The following is a 24,707-nucleotide window of genomic DNA, read 5'->3' as shown; positions in this document are numbered from 1 at the left end:
CTAGTGCACATGTAATTTTCCTGGCAAATGGGTATGGCACCTTTTAATAAGAAAACCAGCCTTTAAAAGGATTAAAACGATTTTTCAAATGTAAATATCCACCTGTGTTCTATCATTCAAGGGATACTATGGAGAACTAGAGGCTAGAAAGCCTAGTTACTTTTATTCTTTTTGTAAGCACGCTAGAGAAATATACAGGGGTTTTTTTATTTTAAAAGGCAGCAAACTAAAATAAAAAATAAATATTGGCACAATCGTTCTTAAAAGCAGATGTAATATTAATGGCTTTCCATGGTTTTATTTTTTAATTGAGTCATTAAAAATACCTGCCTATGCTATAGCCTTAGAAATTCCTTTGTCCCCAAATCACTACAGCCCAACGTTTTGTTTTTAAGGGAACTTGCTCGCTAGAGAAATAGGCACTCCGCTTCATTTCTTAAAAGACAAATCTGAGATTCATTTTCCACCTGCGTGTTAATCTGAAAAGGCAGAAATTGAGGGAAATTATGGGAAACTTATATGAAGTTACAACGCAATGGGAAGTTCTCTTGTGGGAGCTCCATTAAAACGAAGAACATAAGCACATAAGTGAATCAATGGGGCTTGTTCATGAGAACTTCCCAGAGGCTCATGCCCTAAAAGTCTATGGACCACCAGATTTCAAGTTTTAAGAGTCTCCGCAATGATTGAAGACTCAGGGATTGTTTCCCCCAGTGGAATATTTATTCAAAAATGAGGACATACGAGTCTTATTTTTATTTGGGGGGCAGACATCCCAAAACCTTTTCTTGCCTAAGACAGAAAATCAAAAACGATTCCCTCTCCAATGTGATAACAAACGAAATGATTGAGAAGTTGCTGCCTGAGGCCGAGCCACCTCACCATGACAAAAATTCTTAAGCAAGCATCTTATAGTGGGATCTGTAATTTGCAGGACCTTTTTGGCAGGGGGCAGGGGGTGTTTTTTCTTGCTTTAAGGGGGGTTGGTAGGAGGATTAGAGGAAGAATGGCAGGAGTGTAATCAGAAAGCCCTTAGTAGGAAGCCCCACTGAATGCAGCAGGATTTCATGCCAAGTAAACATACGTAAGAGTTGCACTATAAAGCTGCTATTAGCAGTGCCTTCTTTTTGCAGGATCTATCAAGACCCCCCTCAATATACTGCTTAATTACAAAGGTGCCATCTAAGCAGAGTGTTGTCACCTTAATATCTCCACGAACCCGTTGCTGGTTTCTTTCTGGTAGGGCCACCTTGGTTCACCATGTGGGGCCTTTACAAAATCCATCTATGCTATGGTATGGTCAGGTGGAAGTACAATGTTCTGTGAACCTGCTCTCTCTCTCTCCCCCCCCCCCTCAAATGACAGGAGGTGTTGGTTTTATTTCAGGGGATGTAAATGGTTTTTTTCCGCTGCACAAGAACATAGCAGAAGTATGTTCTGCTGAACTCAACAGGACTCACTCCCATGTAAAGTGTTTAGAATTAGGGTTTCTTCATTTAGCAGGGGTGGCTAACCCCCGGGCCCAGGAGCCTGATGTGGCTCCTCCATTTTTCCTTGCCCTCCAAGACCTCGCTGAGTTTTGGCAGCTGTGGGATTAAGTAGATATGGTGCTAGGCTGGGCAGAGAGCTTTCCGTCTCTCTGCCCAGCCCAGCCCTCAATGGGGATGCCAATTGTCCCCCCTCCCAGGTCACCAGATCAATCATTTGATGTTTAGGGAGGAGCCTCCCCCATCCCTCTGTCCTCAGATAATCTGCATGGATCAGCTGAGGAGCAGCCCCCCAAAAAAGGTTAGCCACCACCCCAGATTTACAGCATCTATCAGTTTTCAGTTGTGTTATTCTACTGTTTTATGCCATTCCCTTTGGCACCAAGTACAGCTTGCTTATGGCAAGGTCTCCTACAAGCGCCACAAAATGCTGGTTTCGAGAGATGTTACTGTACAATCTACTTTCCAAAGTGTTGTTGTTTTGTTGTTTTAATGGCAGCACCTAAAACTGATATCCACCTCCTTAAGAAAAGACGTGGGGGACAAGACAAGGGAAGAAAGGGATGAGGCACAACCCCTCCTTTCTCAACCACTAAGGAAATAATAAACAACGGGTGGGGAGGAGGGAAGTGAGTAAACAAACAAACAAACAAACAGAGAAGTAAAGAAAGGTAAAGAAACAGGTAAAGCAGGAAAAAAAACCTGTGTGCGTGTGTGTGTTGTCTGTGTGTGAAACGCGTTTGGCACATTGAAGAGGGTATTTACAAGGAGTGTGGGGGGGGAGTGGACGGCGTCCAAAGCTGGGAGAGTGGACAGTGAGGCAGCAACATGGGGAGGAAGGGAGGAAGGTGAATCTGTGGGGCAAAGAGGAGAAGCTCCCCCTCTTCCCGGCCGTTTCCCCTAAACTCCCCCGAAACCACCTTCCACTATTCCCTCCTTAAATAGGAATCGTTCTCAGTCGCTGCTCCTCAAACCCGCTCAGGTTGGGGGGGAAGAACGCAGATCCTCTGACATCTTCTAGATGGAAACTTCGTATTCTCTGGTGTCCTGTCAGTGGAGAGAAGTTGAGAGGAGGGAAAGGGCGTGTTATCATCCGGGTGGAGTTTTGCCAACGCTTTCCCCGTCCCGAACTACCCCAAAACATCAGAGGAATTTGGCAGCTAGGAAGTTAATGCCGGCTGATTTACAAAATGCTTCTGGGAAGCCACTTTTAGTCCAAGACATCGCTCAGAACTCGACCACGCGTGATGTAAAATGTGTCAACTAGCATCAGTTTGTGGGGTTGATAATTGCTGGGGCCGCAGCAGGAGTGAACGGGGATTTTCTTCCTCTGCTTTGACCCTGAGGAAAATTCCTCCTCTGGAAACTGAATGTGCATTGGAAGCACCCCCAACCAGAACTACTGTGTTTGGAAAAGCATCAGAATATAAGCAGAGGGCTGCTGCATCATTTTAGCCCAGCATCCTGTTCACCCAGTGGCCACCCAGATGTCCATGGAAGCAGGCCCAGAATGCAACAGCACTCTCCCTCCTTGATACAGCCTCCAAAGGGAGAACATAGCCACAGACAGCCTCATCCTCCCTGAATTAGTTTAATACTCTTTTAAAGCCATCCAAGTTGGTGGCTGCTGCTACATCTTGTGCTGGAATGTGCCCTTGAACCCTGATAAGGCTTTCTTGCTTGCCTTGAGGACAGAGAAGGCTGTGCGGGTGGGAAGAAGCTAGTCTACTGTAGAAAGGTAAAATTCCCATTTCTTGCTCTGCTAATTTTGCCTCCCACTCCTGGCATGCGGCCCCTAGAAGACTGGCTTCCCCAGAAGGGAAGAAAAATATTTCCCATCCCTGTTAAAGAACATTAGCTTTCAAAAGCTACAGAGTGATTTTTCTGGCATCCTAGTTTGTTGTTCAGCATGCTCATACCCTGGTTTATAGTCCCCGAAGACAAAATATAGTCGTGGATAGTCTCTCTCTGGGGATTGGATGTGGGGTAGCAGATCAACCTCCACTTACACATGCAGAGCATAACAGAAATTTTACAAAATTACAAAAACAGGGTGACTTTTCAGTGGTTTATATATATATAAAATCATCCCTAAGGAAACAAAACAACGATGTAGCCCCTGGAGCTTTTCATGCCCCAGAAACTGCTATAAGATGTCTTGGATTCCAATCTCCCTGATATTTATTTTAAAACACACACCATGCGGAGCAGAGATAGAGAACCAAGGTCCAAATGTGGCCCTCCCAGTCTCTCCAACTGCCCCTCGATTGCTCTGGCCACATCCACTATTAGCTTGTGGTCCCTGGAAGGGAATGTGGTCCTTGGGCTGAAAAACATTCCTCACCCTTGCAATAAAGCAAGACGGGCCTTTTCTGTAGTGGCTCCCCGTTTGTGGAATGCTCTCCCCAGGGAGGTTCATTTGGCACCTTCATTATACACCGTTGTTGTTGTTGCTGTTGTTGTTGTTTAGTCGTTTAGTCGTGTCCGACTCTTCGTGACCCCATAGACCAGAGCACGGCAGGCAGGTGCCGGGCAAAAACATTCCTACCCAACCAGCCCTTTGCCTGATTAATGGCCTTTTAAATGTGTTTGTGGGAAGGCGTGGTGGTTATTGTTTTGTTCTGCTCTATTTATTTTGTGTTTTTATCCTGCATTTTTTATCCTGTGGACCACCCTGAGATCTTCGAATGAAGGGCAGTATATAATTTTAAGAAATACTACTATACTACTTCTACCACCTATTATTATTTTCAAAAATGATTAAAAATAAAAAAGTGGTGTTTTCACAGACATTCACATCTCATTTAGCAACCTTCTTTCCCATTCCCCCACCTGCCGCAGGACAAAGATAATCTCACCCCAGCCTCATAGAGAGGGTTGTTGAAGTCAGACTCCACAGTGATGGGGCTGTAGCTGTGGGAGCTGGAGAAGGAGAAGCCAAAAAGGGTCTTTCCTTGGAACCTGAGGGTGGGGGAAAGGAGGAGGAGAAGGAGAAGATAGAACAAAGCAAGCCAGTCGGGCTGCCGGGGCCCCGGCCTCCCCCCCCCGTTTTTCAGAAGGGGGCTGAGCACCCTCAATATCCAGCGGTGACGTCACACAATTCCTCTCCATTCCAATTTAAGATTCTTACAGTACCAAAGAACCACAGGCTTCTGCCTTCGTTGGGCAGGTGCAAGTTGCTCCATCGCAACCTATTACACCCAATGCCACTCGGCCCTTGCCCACCCATTGGCCAAGGCCCAACTGCACCCTCCGCCCGCCCCCCCCATCTGTGGAGGCTCGGCTCACTTGGTGTAGTAGACATAGATGCCACCAATCAGTAGGATAACGAGGAGGATGGGCAGGAAGATGGCCAGGGCGATGTTGCCACCTTCCATCTGGTGGGAAGGATCTGTCGTTTGGGTGACTGCAAAACAAAAGGCGCGACCGGAACGTGTGAGTGACCTCAGCAGCAGACCCAGCGGCAAATTCACCCACCTCCTGCCCCAGCGCTCCCTTCCCAAGCTCCCCATCACAATCCCATCCTCACCTTCTAGCTTCCGGCCATCCAGTAACTCCTCATAGGCCACTGGGGGAGGGAAAGAGACCGGGGGGGGCGCATTTAGAGAGCAGCAAGAGGCAATCACGGACAGAGGGGGTGGGTGGGATGGGGAGTGGGTGGGCCACGTGCGGTGGCGACTGGAGCAGGGAGAACGCCATACCTTTGCACAAAGGAGGCTGGCTGGTCCACTGGGACGGGTGGCCAGGTATGCAGGTGATCGTCACTTCGCCAATGAGCTCAAAGCCTTCGTAGCAGAAAAAGCGCAGGGATTCTCCCGCCTGGTAGTGGTGCTTGTAAAGCGTTTGGTACCCATTCTCTGGGACGCCAGGGTTCAGGCAGGGCTCATATTTCACTGCAAGAGAGACCGAGGGCCTTCGGTTCCAAACTGGAAGGCCAACTTGGCCACCCTGCACACGTTCCCTTAAAAATCCTGACGCAGCAGCTATGGTTCTCTTCCCCTGCTCAACCTCCCACAGTCCTGGAATCTTCCCTTCTGGGCTCCAGGTGCTGCCCAGAGTTACCCCCTTGCCTAGAACGGTTTTTCCCCTACCAGCTCTGCCAACACAGCTTCTTCCCTTCTCAGTAGGACCCCACTTCTTTACTCACAGACGCATTTGGGCACCCGGTCGCTCCACTTAGGGGTGCCCGTGTCCCGGTTGTAGCAGGTCAGTGTGCTGCTTCCTTCCACCACGTAGCCCTCATGGCAGAAATATTGGACGTGGGAGCCAATGGAGAAACGCTGGTCCGAGACGCTGCGCTTGCCGTTGCTGATCTCCCCAGGGTCAGCGCAGTTCACAACTTTGGGAAGAAGCAGAGGGAGAGGAAGGAAAACGAGTTTGAGAAGTGGGCCCTGTGGATCTCCCCTTCCTTCCCTGTTGAGGGTGCTACGCCTCACAATGTGGGAACTAAATTCTTCCTGATATGGTGCGGACATGGGACATGGGGTCTGTGGCTGTTCCACAGCCTCTTATCTTCCATTCTTAAGTGAAACAAGTTTCTAGTTCTTTGGGTTGTGGTCAAAATAATCCTGCATGGCAGCGATGGAGAACCTTTCTGGCTCCACGGGCCAGATGTTTACCAGGAACTCTGCAAATCTGATAGGTGAGTGGAGCTGCCCAAATGCCAATCACATATGATGTCACATATGGCATCATTTGGTGGAAGCATGGCATGGTTCAAATGAAGGGAAATAGCGGCGTGTTTCAGTGCAAACCCCTTCAAAGGCAATGCTGCTTGCAAGGTGATCTGAAGTCCCAAACAGGCAAGATTCAGCACAAACCCCTTCCTGGTTCAGAAAGGAAGTTGTACCGAAACTGCAGCTAAAACAAAGCGGAGGGCAGACCCTTCATGGACGCAGAGGTTTCCATTCTGCTGAGTGCTGTTGGGGTGCACGATAAGAGTTCCCTGCAGGGAGCTCTTGAGCATCTGAATCCAGCAGGCTTGGCCTCTCCTTGCATCAGCCAATGCGTTGGGGAGGTCAATCCTGCTTAGCATGGCAGCGAACTTTCTTGCGCACTCAAAATGAGCAGGGCTGCCTTATCAGCTGATGCTTGGGAATCCAATCTTACTTTATACAATACTGTACTTGTGTAGCTCTCAGCGACCAGAGTGGTGGCAGATTTAGCATGGCTTGCCCCAAACAGCCTTGCGGGTCAAATGAGGAAGCTTGTTGGGCCTTGGAGGTTTCCCACCTTTGCTGTATAGGCTCTGTCTGTTTGAAAACTCAGAAACTAAACATGGCTTCTTCATGACTCCTGGTAGGTGCCACGTTTCCATGTTTTTTGCACCACAACGGCTCTCTCTCCAGCAGGTTTGCTTACCCTCTTTCTTCACCCTCCTGCTACCCAGGTCCCTGCTGGCATATTCTGAGTCCGGGGGTAAAAGGGAAAAAAGGGTGCCTTTCCTGGGGTGAAAACCATCCCACTGCTGGTCCTGGGAAGACTTACTCTTCTGGCAAGTGGGAGGGCTGTTGCTCCACGACAGGTCCCACTGGCAGGTGAGGATGTCGGATCCCACTATGTCATAGCCTGGCTCGCACTGGTACGTCACCACTGTGCCGCGGATGACCGCAGCGTGAGAAGCTGTGCGCCAGCCAAACTCCACCTCGGGCAGCTCGGGGCAAGTGTCGTTTCGTGGAACCTCTGCCAGAGCAGGGAGGAGAGGAAGGAGTTAGGGACTACCTTCCCTCAGGCCATGTTCCCCACCACCGCCACCTAGGCTTCTCCTTCTCCCAATTTCCTGTGGTATGCGGGGAGTCCTACAGGCCCGTCCCCCCAAACAACTCTCCTCGGATAATAGTGAGATGGCAACAAGCTGAAGGGAAATCCCAGGTCAGGGATTCTTCACACAACACTATGGGGCTTTCTGTCTGGTGAGTGAAGTCCATTGTTCCATGACAAATAGAATGACTTGATATGGACAGCAAGCGGTGTGTGTGTGTGTGTGTGTGTGTGTGTGTGTGTGTGTGTGTGAGAGAGAGAGAGAGAGAGAGAGAGAGAGAGAGAGAGAGAGAGAGAGAGAGAGAGAAGGAAACATAGAATATCTTGTTCTTCTGGTTATTGATTGTCTCACAGGAAAAGACCCCTGCAATAACACTGTCAAGATAACAAAATCTGAACCTACATTGGTATGTAGCAATCCAGGCTGGAATGGAAGCAGGATTGGTGTCAAAAGTGGGATAACCATGTTTTCCCAATCTATCTCTCCCCAAAACTAAAAATGGGCAAGAATGGTCCCTTCTTCTTCCCTATGCTTTTCTTTTCCCTCCTCCCAGCCTGCTCTTTCAGCCTTCCTTTCTTTTTCAGTGGGGAATCTCAGACAAGCAGAGCATATGAGAACACCCTCCCCACACCACCCCGCCATGATCCCACTATGAAGTTTCCAAACGACTTTGGGGTCTGGCATGATAGACTATATTTGCAGGATGTGTCAGAAATACGTTTGTTTTCTATGGCGTTTCCATCATTTCCCACCCATCACTCAGGGCTTCTTTCTCATACCCTTGTACCGCACCAGGAATCCCTGGCTGAGGCCAAAAAGGGGGTCCCCAGGGTCCGACTGAAACTGGAGGGTGACAGCTGGGCCTGAAGAGTAAAGGCTGAAGCGGGGGTGGGGACCCAAGTACTGGCCAAGGATCCGGGCTGTCAGGTCCCCCCCATCAAATATGGTCAGCACATCGGATTTGCGGATGTTGAGGCTAGAAGGAGAGTTGGGGTGGAAGGGAAGAGAAGCACACAAACAGGAACCATCGTTAAAAAGGAAAGAGGAAGAGCAAAGCGGCAGGATTGGGTCGCTTAACCTGCTCCAACATTTCTCTCTTCTAGACTAATGGAAGGATGCATAGACAGGTGAATATATGGATGAATGGATGGTTAGAGAACCACAGGCTTTCTAGGACTATTGACGAAAATGAGGTTCTTTAAAGGAAGTTTGTTTTTAGCATGCAGAAACAGGGACATGTTTTACAATGTGGTGTTCAATCAGGTAACCTCAAAGTGAGTACTTGAGAGTACATTTCCAAAAGCAGTGTGGCAACCATCAGGCTAAGGGATAGCAGAATCCAGCCATGCAGACAGCTATTCCTTTTTAATATAAATAATTACTTCACTGTGGTTTCTTCCTGTTCAGAGACAGTGTTCAAACTATTGTAAGGTTGTTGGTTTTTTTTATGGATGTACATAGTTATTTCATCGCTATGTGACTTGTAACTGCATACACAGGGATTGCTGTTGTTTTCTGCTTGGTGTGAGGGTTGATCCATTTCCTCAGGCCTCCAGATTTTTATGTGGGTTTGGGGAGAAAGGTAGGATTAAAACTGGAATTATAAATAAATAACCTTCCTTTTTTTGCAACATTTAAACCAAGCAATTATTTTCTCTCATCACTTTACTCCTATATATCATAATCATGATAGCAAACTTCATGAGGGAAAGACCTTGTCATTGCCATTTCCCGTCAAGCAGGGCCGGCCCTAAGGCAAGGCTGGGTGGCGCAATGCGGCAGGGCGGCGGGCCGCCAGGGGGCGCCGCGTGGTGGAGGCCAGACGCGGCACCTCTTGCTGCCCTCGCCCGCCTCCGCCATACTGAGCGGCACCCGGAACCTCCGTCCTATCGGAGTGCTGCCTGCCCGGAGGGGCCCTTAGGGCATGGCGGTGGGAGCTGCCAAAGCCCACCACGACGTGCACGTGCTTCGCCAAACTTTTGCAGCGCGTGAGGGTTGCCAGGAGGCGGCCGGCCGCTGAGGGCAAGCCCCGGAGCCTCCGCCTCTTCCCCGCTATAAAAAGGTGAAACGGTGTGTATGTGTGTGCGCCGGAGGGATCTTTGAATGTGGGGGGGGGCGGGGGGATTTTTTAACCACGGCGCCAGATATCCTTGAGATGGCCCTGCCGTCAAGTCCTGCTACAGTGCCAGTGGCCAAAAAAAAAAAAATCACAAGGAGCAGCAGCATAATTATTGTTTAAATAATTTTCCTGCTTGTGTTGATGTTTAAGAACACCACTTCCCTTCAACATCCTCCTCCTAAAATGTAGAAACTTGCTCCTTAAAATACCAAGAACTTGCCACAGAGTCTGGTTTGATCAGGCACTGCCTGTGTCACAAAAGGCATCCTATTTTGTCAGATAAGACATCTCCAAACCTTATGCAAGGACCTTACCATATTAAATGGGTGAGATGAATGACTTGAACAATCAATCTAATGATGGATGGTGGTTTCGGAAGACCATGTGAGGACAATGTGGGATGTCGATGCCTGAATCATGAGGATCCGCCCCCCAAAAAGGGGTGGTGGTGCTGATGGTGGTTGCACCTACATCTCGATGTCCAGCAGCACCCGCTTCTCCTCTTGCACCCGGATGCCCCAGACGCAGTCCTGGCCTTTCCCATAGGACTGGGGCCAATCAGGGGAAAGGACAACACCTGTTGACTCGGAGAGCTCCCCCCCACATAAGGCTGGAGGGGGAAATAACACAATAGTCAGGAAGAGGCCACATGATGAACCAGAAGGTGCATCGGCACGGCCAACCTAAACCAGTTCTAAACTAGAACCTTCTGTGGAATTGTGGGAAGATAAACCCAAGCCCCAGACCTCATCGCCCTGAAGATTGTGACTCTACACCACTTCTGACACGGCAAGCATATCAAAGAGACCCAAAGGCTATTACGAAGTGTCATGTTGTAGGCCGAAACACCAGCCAGCTGTGCAAAACTAAAAGTCTACTCTGTGAACTGAAATTACCCTAAATGTGTTTACGTGGAAGCAAGACCCATTCATTCCAATGGCGCCTGCGGACAGATAAGTGCCTTCAGGATTAGCACTAAATGCAATCATTCTTGAAAATATACTATGTTCTCCTGGGCCAACCTGTAGAATAGGAGGCTTCAGTCTGAGGAGAAATTTTCTCTGTCTAAATCCTTCTTCAACAGTGGGGTACCAAATTACCTGGCCTTGCTTGTGGAGTGGCATCAAAACCTACTTATGAGACTGCCATTTTTCCATTTTGGTTTTCAGACTTCATAAAGACAAGGGCTGCACCAAGAGCAAGCAGCCCCCACCCTCCCAACAAGGAGCACCCCCTCCCATAGCTGCCAAGTTTTCCCTTTTCTCGCGAGGAAGCCTTTTCAGCATAAGGGAATTTCCCTTAAAAAAAGGGAGAACTTGGCAGCTATGCCCCCTCCTGATTTATGGACCCATTATTAACAAATACTGTTATTTTTTCTTTCAGAGATCTTAACATGTTGGACCCAACTCACTCACCTAGAAATAGACTTTGCCCCTTCTGTCCTCCCAGAATTGCTTTTTTCTTTTCCAGGTGCCACCAGCACAATCTCTCATGACATAAATCTTCTTCCAATCATTCTCACCCCCCATGCCCCCTTTTGTCTTGCCCATGTCCCTAAGCAGTTATGTGAACTGATAAACACAACAGAAAAATGAATCTTGATGCACTGCACCGCTGATCACTTGTACACATTCATAAGGCAGAGTTATAAAGAAATTCAAGAACAAAATGGAAAGAGTTGGCGTCAAATGGCACGGCTGAGTAGGTTGAGAGATTACCTTTGCAGGTGGGCTCGCTCTCGTTCCAGCGGGGGTCTCTTGAATCAATGCACTCGATGGCAGAAGGCCCCTGTTCAAGCATGTATCCGGCACTGCAGGCAAATTCAACCACAGTCCCCATGCGATACAGTGGGTCTGATGTGCTGAAATTTCCATGTGCCAGGAATGGTTCATAACAACGGTCTTCATCAAAAGCTGCCAGGAGGAGGAGCAAGAGAGTCAGGAAAGCCTCCCAGGTGCGTAACCAATTTCCGGCCCCTCCCTTTACTGTATCATTGCTAGCCAGTTGATGGCAGTAGTCATACATCCCTTGCTGACTAGGAATCTGCAGGCAAAGGCCTTGGTGGTGGTTAGTTCAAATCAGTATGTGACATTCAGCTGTACCAGCATCAACTGATTCTGGTTGCCAGAAAATGGGAAGAAAAACAACAACAACCCCAAACAAAATAGCCTAATGAGGACTGAGCCTGTTCAGTGGGAATGAAATGCTGGCTCACAGCTGAGGGGGGAAAGGCAAAACAGGTGGGAAAGAATGGAGTTTTTGCAACCCTAAGTCTGCAATACTTTGCTGCAGTGCCACACTTATACCCAAAAAGTTAAATCATAATTGGACTTACTAAGACAACCTTCAAATGTTAGGACCCTGTTGCTATTTGCAGATTAAGCCATTCTCCAAAATTCTAATATAATGTGTATTTATAGGATTATATGAGGGACGCGGGTGGCGTTGTGGGTGCTGAGCCTAGGGCTTGCCGATCAGGAGGATCAGGAGGTCGGCGGTTCGAATCCCCACGACGGGGTGAGCTCCCATTGCTCGGTCCCTGCTCCTGCCAACCTAGCAGTTTGAAAGCACGTCAAAGTGCAAGTAGATAAATAGGTACCGCTCCAGCGGGAAGGTAAACGGCGTTTCCGTGCACTGCTCTGGTTTCGCCAGAAGCGGCTTAGTCATGCTGGCCACATGACCCGGAAAAACTGCGGACAAACGTCGGCTCCCTCGGCCAGTAAAGCGAGATGAGCGCCGCAACCCCAGGGTCGTTCGCGACTGGACTTAACTGTCAGGGGTCCTTTACCTTTACTTTATGAGTCCACTAAATGCAATATTCTGGATTTTCTCCAAGTCAATAGTTTCTAAGGTGATGAATACGTACACTTGATTATACTTACTGCGATTTAATCAGTCACCTAGAATTACAAATAAGAAGCAACCAATACCAAATGCCGGTCTCCACGCTGGCCTGCTCCTGCCATTTCTGAGGGCACCTAAGTGGGGAGGTCTCTGTTCTCACCTTCATAGCGCAGGCTAAGGATGAGGGGTGTGGCCGGGCCCTCACTGGTGAGCTCCACAATGAGAGACTGGGCATCGCTCAGCAACCCCCGTTCTGGGACATCATCCATATCCGAGTCGTAGATGATCGGAGAAAAGGCGCTGCTCCCACTGCGGATCATCAGTCTGGGGAGCAGAGGGAAAAAACCCTGCGTGACTGGGCCTGCTCCTCCTCAAAGCACTGTATTCTTTCACCTCAAAGCTCCTGAGAGCTTCAATCTAACTTAAGAAGACTGCTCCAAACCTCTGTCTCCCACTGCTTCCTCCCCCCAAGCCCTAGAGATCTTGACTGCTTCCATCCAGCTCCCCTTAATTAGTTGAACATCTTCTCCAATGTGCTTACCTTCTCCTGCTCTCCCTGTTCCCACATTTCCTTCCCTTGACGTCCCCTTTCCTCGCCATCATCGTCTCATGCCTCCCCTCAACCACTTCTTGTCCTTTCTCTCCTCTGCCCGGTTCTGCTCTCCAGCTGCAAATACTTCCTGTCTGCTCCCTGTCGGCTTTTCTACCTCTCCGCCACCCTCATCTCCTTCTCCTGCAGCGCCCATGCATCAATATTCCCTCACTTGTCGTTGTCTTCATCCAGGGCCACTCTCTCAAAGTGCAGGTGAAGCCTCTGGCCTTCGGGCGCCTCCACCAACCAGCGGCAGGTGAGGTTCCGGCCGTGAGGGCCCCCCGGAGCCTCAGGAGCCACAATGCGTCCACGAGTGGCATTGTGGACTGTCCCTCCACAGGAAGCTAGCAGGGGACAAAGGCCAGATATTGTTATATTAGTAATAGCAGTGTTATATATCCCCAAACCTAATGATCAACTCACTGTACAACCAAAAATTAATCTTTTTATTTCAAATGATTCCAATACTGGGTGAAGCGGGCTGCCTCAAGATATGGCAAAGAGAGATTTCCCAATTCTTGTGGGAAGGGAAGAAGCCCAGAATCAAACACCTGATCTTAATAGATATAAAAGAGAGAGGAGGCTTTTCCCTACCCGACCTGAAACTCTACTACGAGGCAGCCTGCTTCACCTGGCTAAAAGACTGGTGCATGCTGCAGGACCCAGACCTCCTGGATTTGGAAGGTTTTGATAACCAATGAGGATGGCACGCTTACCTGATATATGGAAAAGCCAAAATTCACAAAAATTTCATGAGTCATATAATTAGAAAGTCACTCTCCACAGTATGGGAAAAATATAAAGATCTGATGGAGCCTAAAGTCCCCTAAAGTCCCGTGGTGGACTTCACCAATAGAAGCCATAGCGGTAAAAAGGAAAAATACCCAGGAAAGTTGGCCAACATATAAAACACTTCTAAAAGACGAAGATAACCAACTAAAATTAAAAAGCTTCGAGGAAATAAGAGAATACATCTCAGACAGGTTCCAATACCACCAGGTATTTGAAAATTTTAAATCTGATAAACAAAAGTGGTTCTCAACAGAAATTTCCATATTTGAATCTGATCTTGTAAATTCTAAAAGAAAAACTCTTTCCAAAACTTATCGACTCCTCCTTGACTGGAAAGGAGTGGAAGAAAAATTGGAAATTCACAAACTGTTACACTATTAGAGAGAACTTTCTAAAAATGCAACACCGATGGTACTTAACACCCTGGAAACTTTCGAAAATGTATAAAAATATGCCAAGTAATTGCTGGAGATGCAGAGATAATTCAGGAACTTTCTACCACATGTGGTGGTTATGTAAGAAAATACAGGTATTCTGGGAGAGTATTCATTCAGAACTGCAAAAAATGTTAAAGATCTCCTTTAATAAAAAAAAACAGAGGCCTATCTCCTGGGAATTACAGATTTGGATATTCCACACAAAAAAATGAAGAGTATCTTTTTATACGCTACAGCGGCAGCAAGAGTTCTCATTGCGGCAAAATGGAAGAGTACTGAAATCCCCTCTATACATGAATGGGTCCAAAAGCTGACAGAATATGCTGAATTAGATGGTCTATCAGAAAAAATAAAGAATAAACCAAAACAGGAATTTGTTTCAAAATGGGAGGTTTTCAAAGAATATTTGAAATATAATTATAGTAGTTTAAACTCTGTTGCAGCATTCGAGGAACTTCAGTAAGTTAGATATAAGAGTTAAGATATATTAAGAAAATGTTAAATTATGATAAAAGTGTGTATTGGCAAAAAGTAATATGAAATTGAAATAAGGAATAGACGGGAGGTCGGGTCTATAGTGTTAAGACCAACTTATGTTTTATTGTTTGGTAAGAAAATGTTGTGTTTATAGTTATTCTTTTGTGTAATTCTGTATCTGTGTTTTTTTGTTGTTGTTGTAGTAATAAAAATAAAAAAAACCTCACTGAACAACCTTGACATCCACTGTTTTGAGAGAGAATCTTTTCTATTTATTTCCTCCCTGCACCACTTATCCTTTTATAAACCCCTATTAAACAGTCACAAGATTCTTCTCTGTGTTATGAATTACGAAACACAAGAAAGAGTGTCACACTCTAACCTGCCTGTCCAAAGTATAATAATAATAATAATAATAATAATAATAATAATAATAATAATAATAATGATCATAATGATAAAAGATCAAACATAAAAATCTTCCCTAACCAGGGCTGGCTTCAGATGTCTTCTAAAAGTTAGATAATTGTACCTTTGTTCTCAAACGCCTTGGTACTCAAACAACTTGGAACCCAAACACTGCAAACCCGGAAGTAAATGTTCCAGTCTGCGAACTTTTTTCGGAAGCTGAACATGCTCCATTTTGAGTGTTATGCTTCTGTTTTGAGTGCCACACTTCCGTTTTGAGTGTTACGCTGAGGTCTGTCTGTTTTTGCAATTTATTTTGTGTTTTTGTTTTTGCAGCTCTTTTTTTGTTTTTGTGAATGTGTGGGACCCAGTTCAGCTACTGATTGATTGATTGATTGATTGATTGTGTGACTGCAGTACATTGTTTATTGTTTTCATTTTATGGATCAATGGTCTCATTAGATAGTAAAATCCATGTTAAATTGCTGCTTCAAGGGTTGTTTTTAAAAGTCTGGAATGGATTGATCTTTTGCATTACTTTCTATGGGAAAGTGTGCCTTGGTTTTGGAACGTTTTGGAACGGACTTCTGGAACGGATTAAGTTTGAGGACCAAGGTACCACTGTAGTTGTTTATTTCCTTGACATCTGATGGGAGGGCGTCCCACTGCCGAGAAGGCCCTCTGCCTGGTTCCCTGTAACTTCACTTCTCACAGTGAGGGAACTGCCAGAAGGCCCTCAGAGGAGGACCTCAGTGTCCGAGTTGAACAACGGACCAAAAGACCTTTCTTTGGTCAGCAGTCTACCCCACTTCTGCCTTTCCCCAAGGCTACCTTGTTCCATTCTAGAACCATAGAATTGTAGAGTTGTAAGGGACCCAGAGGATCATCTCATCCAATCCCCAGCAATGCAGGAATATGCAGCTGGCCCATACGGGGATTGAACCCACAACCCATTGGCAATTTCAGCACCATGCTCTATCGGCGCCAAATGAGCCACAACCCCGCATTGCTTTGCCCACTCACTCACCCACACACGCAGGGCTTGTGCCGCTCCAGCGAGGGCGGCTGACGTTGAGGCAGACGAGCGTTTCTTCCCCTCGCAGGTGGAATCCTGACTCGCACTTAAAAGTGGCAGAACCACCTGGGTGGAGGTCAGTCACCATGACATCGCCATTCTCAGGTCGGCTGGGGAAGCCGCAGCTCAGTAGGAAAGCTAGAATTGGGGGACAGGGTGGGGGCAGCAAAGGAATGCGGTGTCAAAAACAAGCACACGGCCCGAGGCCAAAAGAATGAGAACTGGGAAGGATCGAGGAGGGGGGAAATTTGCAGCATTTAGCGACTGATTTAATGACTGCCATCAAAATCCAGGCTGAATTTGCATATAGTTTTTTCCAAAGGTTGGAAGATGCTGGATGACAGCTGATCAGCACGTTTCGCTTTTTGCCACAATGTTTTTATTGTGAAATTGTATGCCGCTCGGCAGTCAGTTGAAAATTTTTAATATAAGCATTAGAAAATTGAGAGAGTTAAAAAAACAACAACATTTGGCTATACTCTGGACTCCTTGCCTTTAACCCTTTCTGCCAACACATTTTCAGGTTTATTTCCATAAACACGAGGGCTGGAAACTTAGCTTTACAAAACAAAAGCTAACATTTGCATGTTTTTCACAAGCTCCTAAACCTCTACTTCCTTAGATGAGTGTGTGGTGGAAAGACACTGCTTCTTAGTTACGGAAACAAGAAACATCAATCCTTCAGCCCAAAACATGGCTGTCAAAAGAACAACAATATGGTAACATAAAGAACAGCAGCTTAAGAAGGATAAAAGACTTCAGCCCCATCTGTTGGTGGAGAAGCTAAATAACGCAACCAAGGATTTGTAACTGGCAGGCATAATAAGAATGCATGAGGAGCCATGCAGGATCCGGCCAGTAGCCTATTCCAGCATCCTAGTCTTATAATGGTCAAACAGATGCCTATGGAAAGCCAGCAAGGAGGACCTGATAACAACAGCACTCTTGCCTCCCGTGGTTTCCAGCAACTGGTAAGCCTTAGGCTCCAATCCAAATCACTGATCCAGGTTTCTTGGATTGTCAGGCCATATTCCAATGTAAAGGAAAGAGATGATGTTGATCACATGATGAACCACAACATTTCTGCCAGGGGGAAAATGTGCCACTTTAAGCATGAGGGCCTTTGTTTCACGCATCTACAGAGGCCGCCCAAATAAACAATTTAGGTCCTCTCCAAGTTGTTGCCCAAGTCCCAGAGATCCTCCTTCTGTTCTTGGCTCCTCAATCTCTAACTCTCAAGCTAGGACTGTGTACCATCTCTAGGATTTCTCTCAGGTCTTGCAGAGCACCCTGACCCTGCTTCTGTGACTCTTAGATCGGATAATAACGTGGCTCAAACTAGACCCAAATGGCAGCACACCCATTGGTTTAAACCTGAGTCTGCCCCATCACTTGTTGTTGTTAACATTTCCCTGTACACAGACATTAAAAATCCCATACTGATGACAAAAACAAATCATGTAACAAACGGATTACATCTTAACGTCCTCTTGCACCATATTAATAAATGAGATATCTCTGTAGAGGCGTGTGCTTTACTCTGCCAGGATTCAAGCCATGGTTTCCCAACCCAACAAAAGTCTACTATTTTTTGTCATCATTCTCAGTCACTCTTAGTCAATTTAGGCTTAACAGCATAGTTAAATACCACATTTTCACATTCTTCTTCATTGTCAGGGACTAATGATATTCTACACTTTGCCTCGGTTATATTTTGTCCACCAGTTACTGTCTGCAGTAGCTTCACTCCCCTAGAACCTTTCTCTCCCTTCTACAGTACTACCAGAACTTTCACTATCAGAAGCAAATGGCTAGGACCGCTCACCCACATGTAAAATTTTGATCTAAAAATGAGACCTGCATCTCACCTTATATGCGACTTTAAGCAAACAGGATTTACATGCGATTTGGAGAGCCATGCATTTAGACAAACAGATCTACCGCAATCACAACAATTGTTGTCGTGCTGCATATAAATAAATAATCATCACGTCGTAAGATCCAGTTTGGTCCCAAGTTACTCCAACTAAGGATTGGTTCCCAACAGGTCTGATTTTATTATTTATTTGATTTATATAATGCCCTTCCTCCTAAAAAAGGTCAGGGAGGCATGTCTTATAGCCTATAGCCTGGTCCAAACAAGTCACTTCAAAACTTCACAAAACAACTGGCCTGTTTTTAAAGTGTTAAAAGCCACTTATTGTAAACATGGTTGGTAAATTGCTCCTTCACATATTTCAAGGGGTGACTGAAATGTCCATTTCTTACCTTGGTAGTGAAATTTGAAGATTCCAGGGGTGGTGGTGTGGTAGCTCTGAAAGTGGATCAACACCTGATTGGTTGGGCTGCGGATCACCTGCCCCTCAACCATCAGGGACTCATTGGCCAAGACAACAGGCTTCTCCCCTCCCAGGCCCTCTACGGTCAGCGAATCTTCCTTAGATAGGTTCAGACTTTGCACCTGGGGGTGGAAGGTGGACAAAGTCAGGACAAAGAAGGTAAGAAAAAAGAGCTCTCCCTCTCTTGGACCGAAACCCAGAACAAATGATTTACAAGGACACGTCTAAGCTTCCCCCACCCTCCAAACACAACCACGACTTTTTGTCTGAGAATTAAAAATTAAGAACACCATTATTTTCCTCTAAAACAGGCATCCCCAAACTGCGCCCCTCCAGATGTTTTGGCCTACAACTCCCATGATCCCTAGCTAAGAGAACCAGTGGTCAGGGGTTATGGGAATTGTAGTCCAAAACATCTGGACGGCCGAAGTTTGGGGGGGTGCCTGCTCTAAAACCTGAGAATTCTGACTGGGGAACACAAAATGTAAACCTATTTGCGAGAAAGACTGTAATGCAAGATGTTGTTATTTCTTTGAGGGAAGCAAATAAATTTCAGTCACAGTCAGCACCCCTACGTTGAGACAAGGTATTTTGGCAGCCAACAAGCAGATTTTTCTTTTTGTCTTACAGACAGAAAAACAAGACAAATCTGAAGGACAAGAACCAAAGGTACCGTACCGGAAAAGGCCAAGTTTTATGCAACCTGCTCATCCTCTTTTAAAAAACACTTAGAACAGCGAACATCTTTCAGCTTCAGACTAGCACTTTTTCTTGTAGCTTACCTGCACTTCTATCCCGTAGCCCATATAAACAGAGATTGTGTAGGTGCAATCCAGGCCCCCATAGAAAGTAGCGCCCGCGTAGTCTGGAGATTCCACGTAGCCTTCCACGTCAGTGATGTTGTTGTTGCACAGTACTTGGGAAGGAAGACACAAACAATGAAAATAAAAATGGCTTCGCGCTGCCTTAAGGAAGCACACTTTAAAGCAAGTCCGCCGATTCTGGAATGTGTCCACACTCCACATCCTCATCCCTCACCTGGCGTGTGCACTGTCGTGATGGTTGTCGTTGTGATAAGTGTGGTGGTGGTCTCCTCGTCGCCTTCAGGGATGAAGGCCGTGGTCGTGGCCGAGATGTGTTGGCCAGCAGACCTGGTCTCATCGGGTGGAGGTGGAAGGCGGGGGGGTGCAGCTGCTGTGGAAGCCGGAGGGGTCGTAAGGAGGAAGCCAGTGGGCGGTGCAGCAGTGGTCAAAGGGGAAGGACCTGTGGCTGCCGCTTCAGAGGCTTTGGGGACCATCCCACCATCCAAGTGCTGGACAGGAGGGTGGAATGGGGGCAGCGTGGAAGGGCTACCTCCTAGGACAGCACAATGGCGATGGTGGGAGAGAAGGAAAGAACAGGGGAAGGGAAATCAGAACGGATGACAGGGAACACGCATACATTTGTAGCCCCCCACCACACCCCTCCAATAGCCACTCTGCAAAATGCATACCACTTTTCCGGCAGTAAACCAATGACTACCTATTAGAAATAGTTGGTGGCTGGTGCTCAATGGGACTGGTAGTGCGGAAGGCTGGGAGGCCAGCAGTAGGTGGCGCTAGAGCAAATGACAGGCACAGCCACACACACCCTTGACTGGTTGTTAAGTAAGGAGGCTTATTTACCCAACCCCCCAATGGACCAGCTGCCACTGTATTTATTACCAATATTTACCAAACTGGAATATTTATTCCAGTTAATAATCAAACCTACTTTATCCATAGTCCTCCAGCCACACTTTCCCACACAAGCCACCCCATTTTACTTCAGCCATGCCCAAAGAGGGTGCCATGACTTCCCCCTTCCTCTCCCACCCTCCTCCAGTTAATTTATTTATTTTTCTCACCAGGGATGGGCTCCTCCATCAACTCGCCCCCCAGAAACTCCTTCCTCAGCAGTGCCCCCTGCAGCAACTCAGAGAGGCCTTCAGGGCTAGGGGGTGAGGACCCCCTCACCTCAGCTGAAACCCCCAGTTCCTCCTCCTTGGGTCCACCCATGGCCTCCGATGACAGGGCCTCCAGCTGCGGGGAGGGGGTAGCCGGGACCACATCGTCATTTTCCCAGAGGGGCAGGCCTGCAGCGAAGGAAGAGTGAATGGAAACCTATCAGCTTTTGAGCTTCCCCAGAGGAAGACTGGGGAGGACATGCAATAAACGAATAAGTCGTCAAACAATACAGGCCTCCACGTCTCCGTCCACCACAATCCAGATCTTGCATTGCCCTCCTTATGTCCCCTCAGCACAGAACAAAACTAACCCATGTGCCCTGCACAGTGGGTTACAGCCAATGCCAGTCCTGCTCAGAGTAGACCCGTTGACGTTAGTAGACATGACCAACTTAGGTTCCTTCATTTCAGTGGGTCTATCCTGAGTAGGAGAGAGGAAGCAGTGTGGCCTGGCCACATACTGGACTTGGCAATACTTGACTGAAACGAGGCTTCATAATTTCAGCAAGGCCCGCCTGGTGGGATATGGAAATGGCTGCAGGCCTCGTGGCAGCATGGACTTAGGCCTGACAATCCGCCTCCGTTCAAAGTCATGCCCCTTGTCCTTGTCTAGGAAGGAGGAAGAGGTGGGTCTGAGTGGGCACAAGGTCGGCTGAGGAGGAATAAGTCACTTGGCCACTGATCGGTGGTGATGGAAGCCCAGCCACTCCCCCCCATAGGTCAACTGTCCATCCCTTGGCTTGGTGGTGGGAGGGAAAGGCATGCATAACACTGGCCACCACTTCCATTGCTCCGCCACTTCTATTATAACATTTGGCACCTCTGTGCTTTAACTTGAGGGAGAAGAGGTACCCCTGGTCCTCTTAGCATTCGTGTAGACTGCTTTTGGGGTTTTTAGAAAGCTACAGGAGGGTGATGCTTTGGCTAAAACAGAGGTGGTTCTTACAGACTGCGAAGGGTCCATGCACACAAACTTTCCTTCCCTAACTGGAGCCCTGGGCCACATGCCTGCTTATTGCCCCAAACGGAAATAAATTCTGCATCTGTGTTTGATGCAGGCACCTAGGGGTCTTCACAATGCTGGAAAGACTTTTGAAGCCTTTGTTCTGTATGAGAGCATGCTAAGAATTTGATGCTGGCCCATTAAAAAAAAAAGTGGAACTATTTCTTAGTCCTGCCTCCCCACCCACCCTGGTTATCTTGCTTTCTCAGATGTTAATTAATCCAGACAAAAAGAATTGTTTTGTGCGGTCATTAACATACAGTTCAATGGGGCTTACTCACTAAACTAGAAAAGTGTTCTAGGATTGCAGCCCAAACGACACTTTTCTTTAAGTGTGGTAAAAATGAGATATTTTCCCCTCACTGATTCAGTCTGTTTCTATAATCCTATGTGTCCTGTTCCAGATGCAAGCAGTGGTGTTCTCATAACCATTTAGAGGGTCCAAATCTACTGAACAAACTCTTATTGGAAGAACTCTCATTGTTTTTATCAGTGCTGGTTGGATGAACACACTGGTTAAAAAAAGATGAAGAGGGCCGTTCATTTAGAAGTTAGGCCTTGTGAACAAAATGGGTGATTAGTGTGTGTTTAAGGTGGAGTAATTTATCTGTGATAAAGTGGCACTGTTGGCAAACTGCGCAGCTGAAGTGTGGCAAGAAGGCAAGTGATTTGTAGAGACGTGATCTTGTGCGAGTAAAGCGGTAGCTAAAATGCAAACTGGGAGGTAACTAATGTGTGTTAAGTGTTCTTGTGAATGCCTGCCTGCCTGTCTGCCTCCCTCCTCCCATTTTACTGCAGAAGGCTGCGTCATTTAGCTCCATATTTTACACATTAAGTTTGGCCTTGGTGCCGGGAAAACAGAAGGGGAAAGAGCCTGTGGCTAGGACGCAGGGTCCTGATTGAAAGGTGGTTGGCAGGCACTAAGAGGCAGCTCAGGGATGGGATAGCAGGGGGGGGGGGTTGTGGATCACGGGCTGAAGGGCCTTGAATGATGAGCCCCGCACATCACTCTTGCTGCCTTGATGTGACAAGTTCGGCAGTGACAGCCGCCGCCGCCGCCGGCGTCTGACAGCATGTGAGATCCTGGCAGCTGCTGGCGAGCCATTAATTGCTCTGAACTCGCTCCATTAAGAAGGCCAGCTGCCTGGCAGGCCTTGTGGGCCCAGTCATTCGCCACCCCACAGTAAAGTGGCAGAGAGACCCCCACGGAGTGGGAAGGCTTGCCTCGCCCATCCCATTTAGGGATCCATCACCCACTCCTAGCCAGCCAGCCAGCCACCCCCTCAACGGGAGACAGATGTCAAAAATCAAACAGCAGCTGCCTCTGGGGTGGGAAAGAGAATGGTTGTTAGACAGGAAAAGATAACCTTCTGTGGAAGGCCACATTAATTTGGTGGCACATCACACACCCAGCATCTCCTAAGTGAGTGATTGCTCACATATAACCTCCCCCTGCCATTAAAAATAAAAAAAAATCAACGAAGGTGGGTGACACCTGTGATTTCAAGATAGAATAGGAAGGAACACAGTTAACTGGAATCCAGGTAAACATCTAGTCTCCACACCCAAATGGAAAAATCTATGCTTCCCGAATCCTTAGTTCCTGCAGTGCATCAATAATAACCCCAACCTTCATGGAGTCCTGGGCCTAGCCTCATCGTTCACCATTCTGCCTCACAACCCTTCTGCCTTCCCACATCTACTTTTCTTGCTGCCATGGTACTTTAAGGCCTTGAAAATGCAGCAGCTTGCTGCTCCAACTGAGCCCCCCACATACGTCCAGCAACACCGAGGTTCTTCCCCACCTTAACTGCATTGCAAAGCTGCATGATCGCTGATCCTTGTTTGGAAATGCATTGCCCAAGCAAGCCTGCCCCCCCCCTTTCCATTATGCCATATTTCCCCAAATCTAGTCAGCTCTTTACAACCCTGCATGCTGGACACCCCAGAACTGAATGACAATGAAGAAGAAACACAATCCCTATGTTTGGGCACCCGTTTTCTGATTTTGCAAAGAGATCCATTTTTATTAAGAGGGGCCTTATAAACCTGTTTTGTTTCTACGTTGCATGAAAAATCATGTCTCCTTTTAGCAATGCAAGAATCCTGAATCTGTTTTTCTTTGCAGTGTTGTATGTAACACCCCACTTTCTTTCTTTTTCTTACACACATCAGCATCTATTTGTACCCCAATTCTTTGACCTCCACGTTTCAAAATTCAACTCAGCTCCCAACCCCAAATGTCCTGTCTGCACTCATATCAATCAAGGGTCAGCCCCAAATTTCTGCTTCACTTGCAATGTTCTGCGACAACTTGACACCCCTCCCCCGTTATTAATAATTGGTTCCCTTGAAGCCTGTGCTCCCCTTTACAATGTTGCGGGGGGCATACTAATAATCAAAAGCAAAGGCAGTTTATGGACCCCTTTGTACTATATTTTGTAATATTTTAAACAGAATATTTCCCTGTCCATTTCCCCTAGAACACCCTTGATTATCATTCGTTTGCTAGTACTGATGCATGCTACTGTATTCCACCAACACAAACCCCAAAGAGGATCACCCCCCCTTTTTTTTTTTGCAAGGAGGCACAGAACCTCCCAGCTCTGTGAAACAATTTTTCCATCCCTCGTTTCATTTTCCAAGCGCTTAATATAATAACCCTGGTAGCCTTCCTGTACCCTCCCATCACAATCTCATATCCAAAGCTGTTTTAATATCCATGTGTTTCCATGCAAGGCAGAAAAATATTTCAGGTTGTTGTTTTTTTAAAGGTGCGTTTGGAAATATTGCTCATATGCCTGCAACACCGCGTTCACAACATACCCACCTGCCATTTGCACCCTGGGGGGGGGAGATGAGGATGCATTTTCAATCCCCTTTCCTTTGGTACAAAACACTGTCAAAATGCAACAAGCCCATTCCGTTTTGGTACACACACACCCCCAAACCCCTCTCCCGACAAAGCCGGCCCCCTTACCTTGTAGAAGAGGCACAGAGCTCAGCAGCAGAAGGAACAGCATTTTGGACGCTGCTTTTTCCGAACAGCCCATTTTGGATTTCTTCAGACCTGCAGAATACCTAGTCTAGCTATTTCCTTCTCCTACCAGGCAAGGGAGCCGTGGAGCCAGGAGCCTGCTTAGCAAATGAAAATGCAGTAGATTCCCTTGCAATGGCTATTCCGGTGTTATTTTCTTCCTTCCTCTTTTTCTCCTCTCCCTTTCAAAAGCAATCTAGGATTTGTGTTTCAGAAACAGTCAGTCGGCTATTTCTGAAATATTTTTGCTGCTCATTAGTTGTTCTTTTGCAAACGTACAACACTTATTTTTTAAAAAAACACACAGAGAGAGAGAGATAAATCATATAGACACCTTCCTTTAGATAAATAT

The 24,707-nt window shown here is 47.0% G+C and overlaps 1 protein-coding gene across 1 annotated transcript; it reads right to left on the bottom strand.

Annotated features, from left to right (window-relative positions):
• Positions 1-699: 699 nt before the first annotated feature.
• On the bottom strand, positions 700-24,462 carry SEZ6L2 (seizure related 6 homolog like 2). The gene is made up of 18 exons (XM_035135398.3): positions 24,299-24,462; positions 20,217-20,444; positions 19,370-19,687; positions 19,114-19,247; positions 18,261-18,453; positions 15,945-16,130; positions 12,976-13,147; positions 12,372-12,535; positions 11,086-11,280; positions 9,839-9,977; positions 8,028-8,224; positions 6,975-7,169; positions 5,635-5,826; positions 5,189-5,380; positions 5,017-5,055; positions 4,776-4,893; positions 4,346-4,448; positions 700-2,534 (listed from the first exon to the last, which is right to left on the bottom strand). The coding sequence occupies exons 1-18, from the start codon at positions 24,369-24,371 to the stop codon at positions 2,505-2,507; spliced, it is 2,868 nt and encodes a 955-aa protein (XP_034991289.1). The 5' UTR covers positions 24,372-24,462; the 3' UTR covers positions 700-2,504.
• Between the last annotated feature and the right edge of the window lie 245 nt (positions 24,463-24,707).

This window comes from Zootoca vivipara, chromosome 12, assembly GCF_965207765.1.
Source record: "Zootoca vivipara chromosome 12, rZooViv2.hap1.1, whole genome shotgun sequence".
Classification (NCBI taxonomy): Eukaryota; Metazoa; Chordata; class Lepidosauria; order Squamata; family Lacertidae; genus Zootoca; species Zootoca vivipara.
The sequence above is the reverse complement of the archived record's forward strand: the minus strand, read 5'-3'. Positions and strand labels throughout refer to the sequence as shown.

Coding starts and splice junctions, on each gene's coding strand:
- SEZ6L2 (XM_035135398.3), bottom strand. CDS start 24,371: ATGGGCTGTTCGGAAAAAGCAGCGTCCAAAATGCTGTTCCTTCTGCTG. Junction 19,248..19,369: donor CACGACAGTGCACACGCCAG/GTGAGGGATGAG, acceptor TTCCTTCCCAAG/TACTGTGCAACAACAACATC. Junction 13,148..15,944: donor CACAAGCCCTGCGTGTGTGG/GTGAGTGAGTGG, acceptor GTCCCCTGCTAG/CTTCCTGTGGAGGGACAGTC.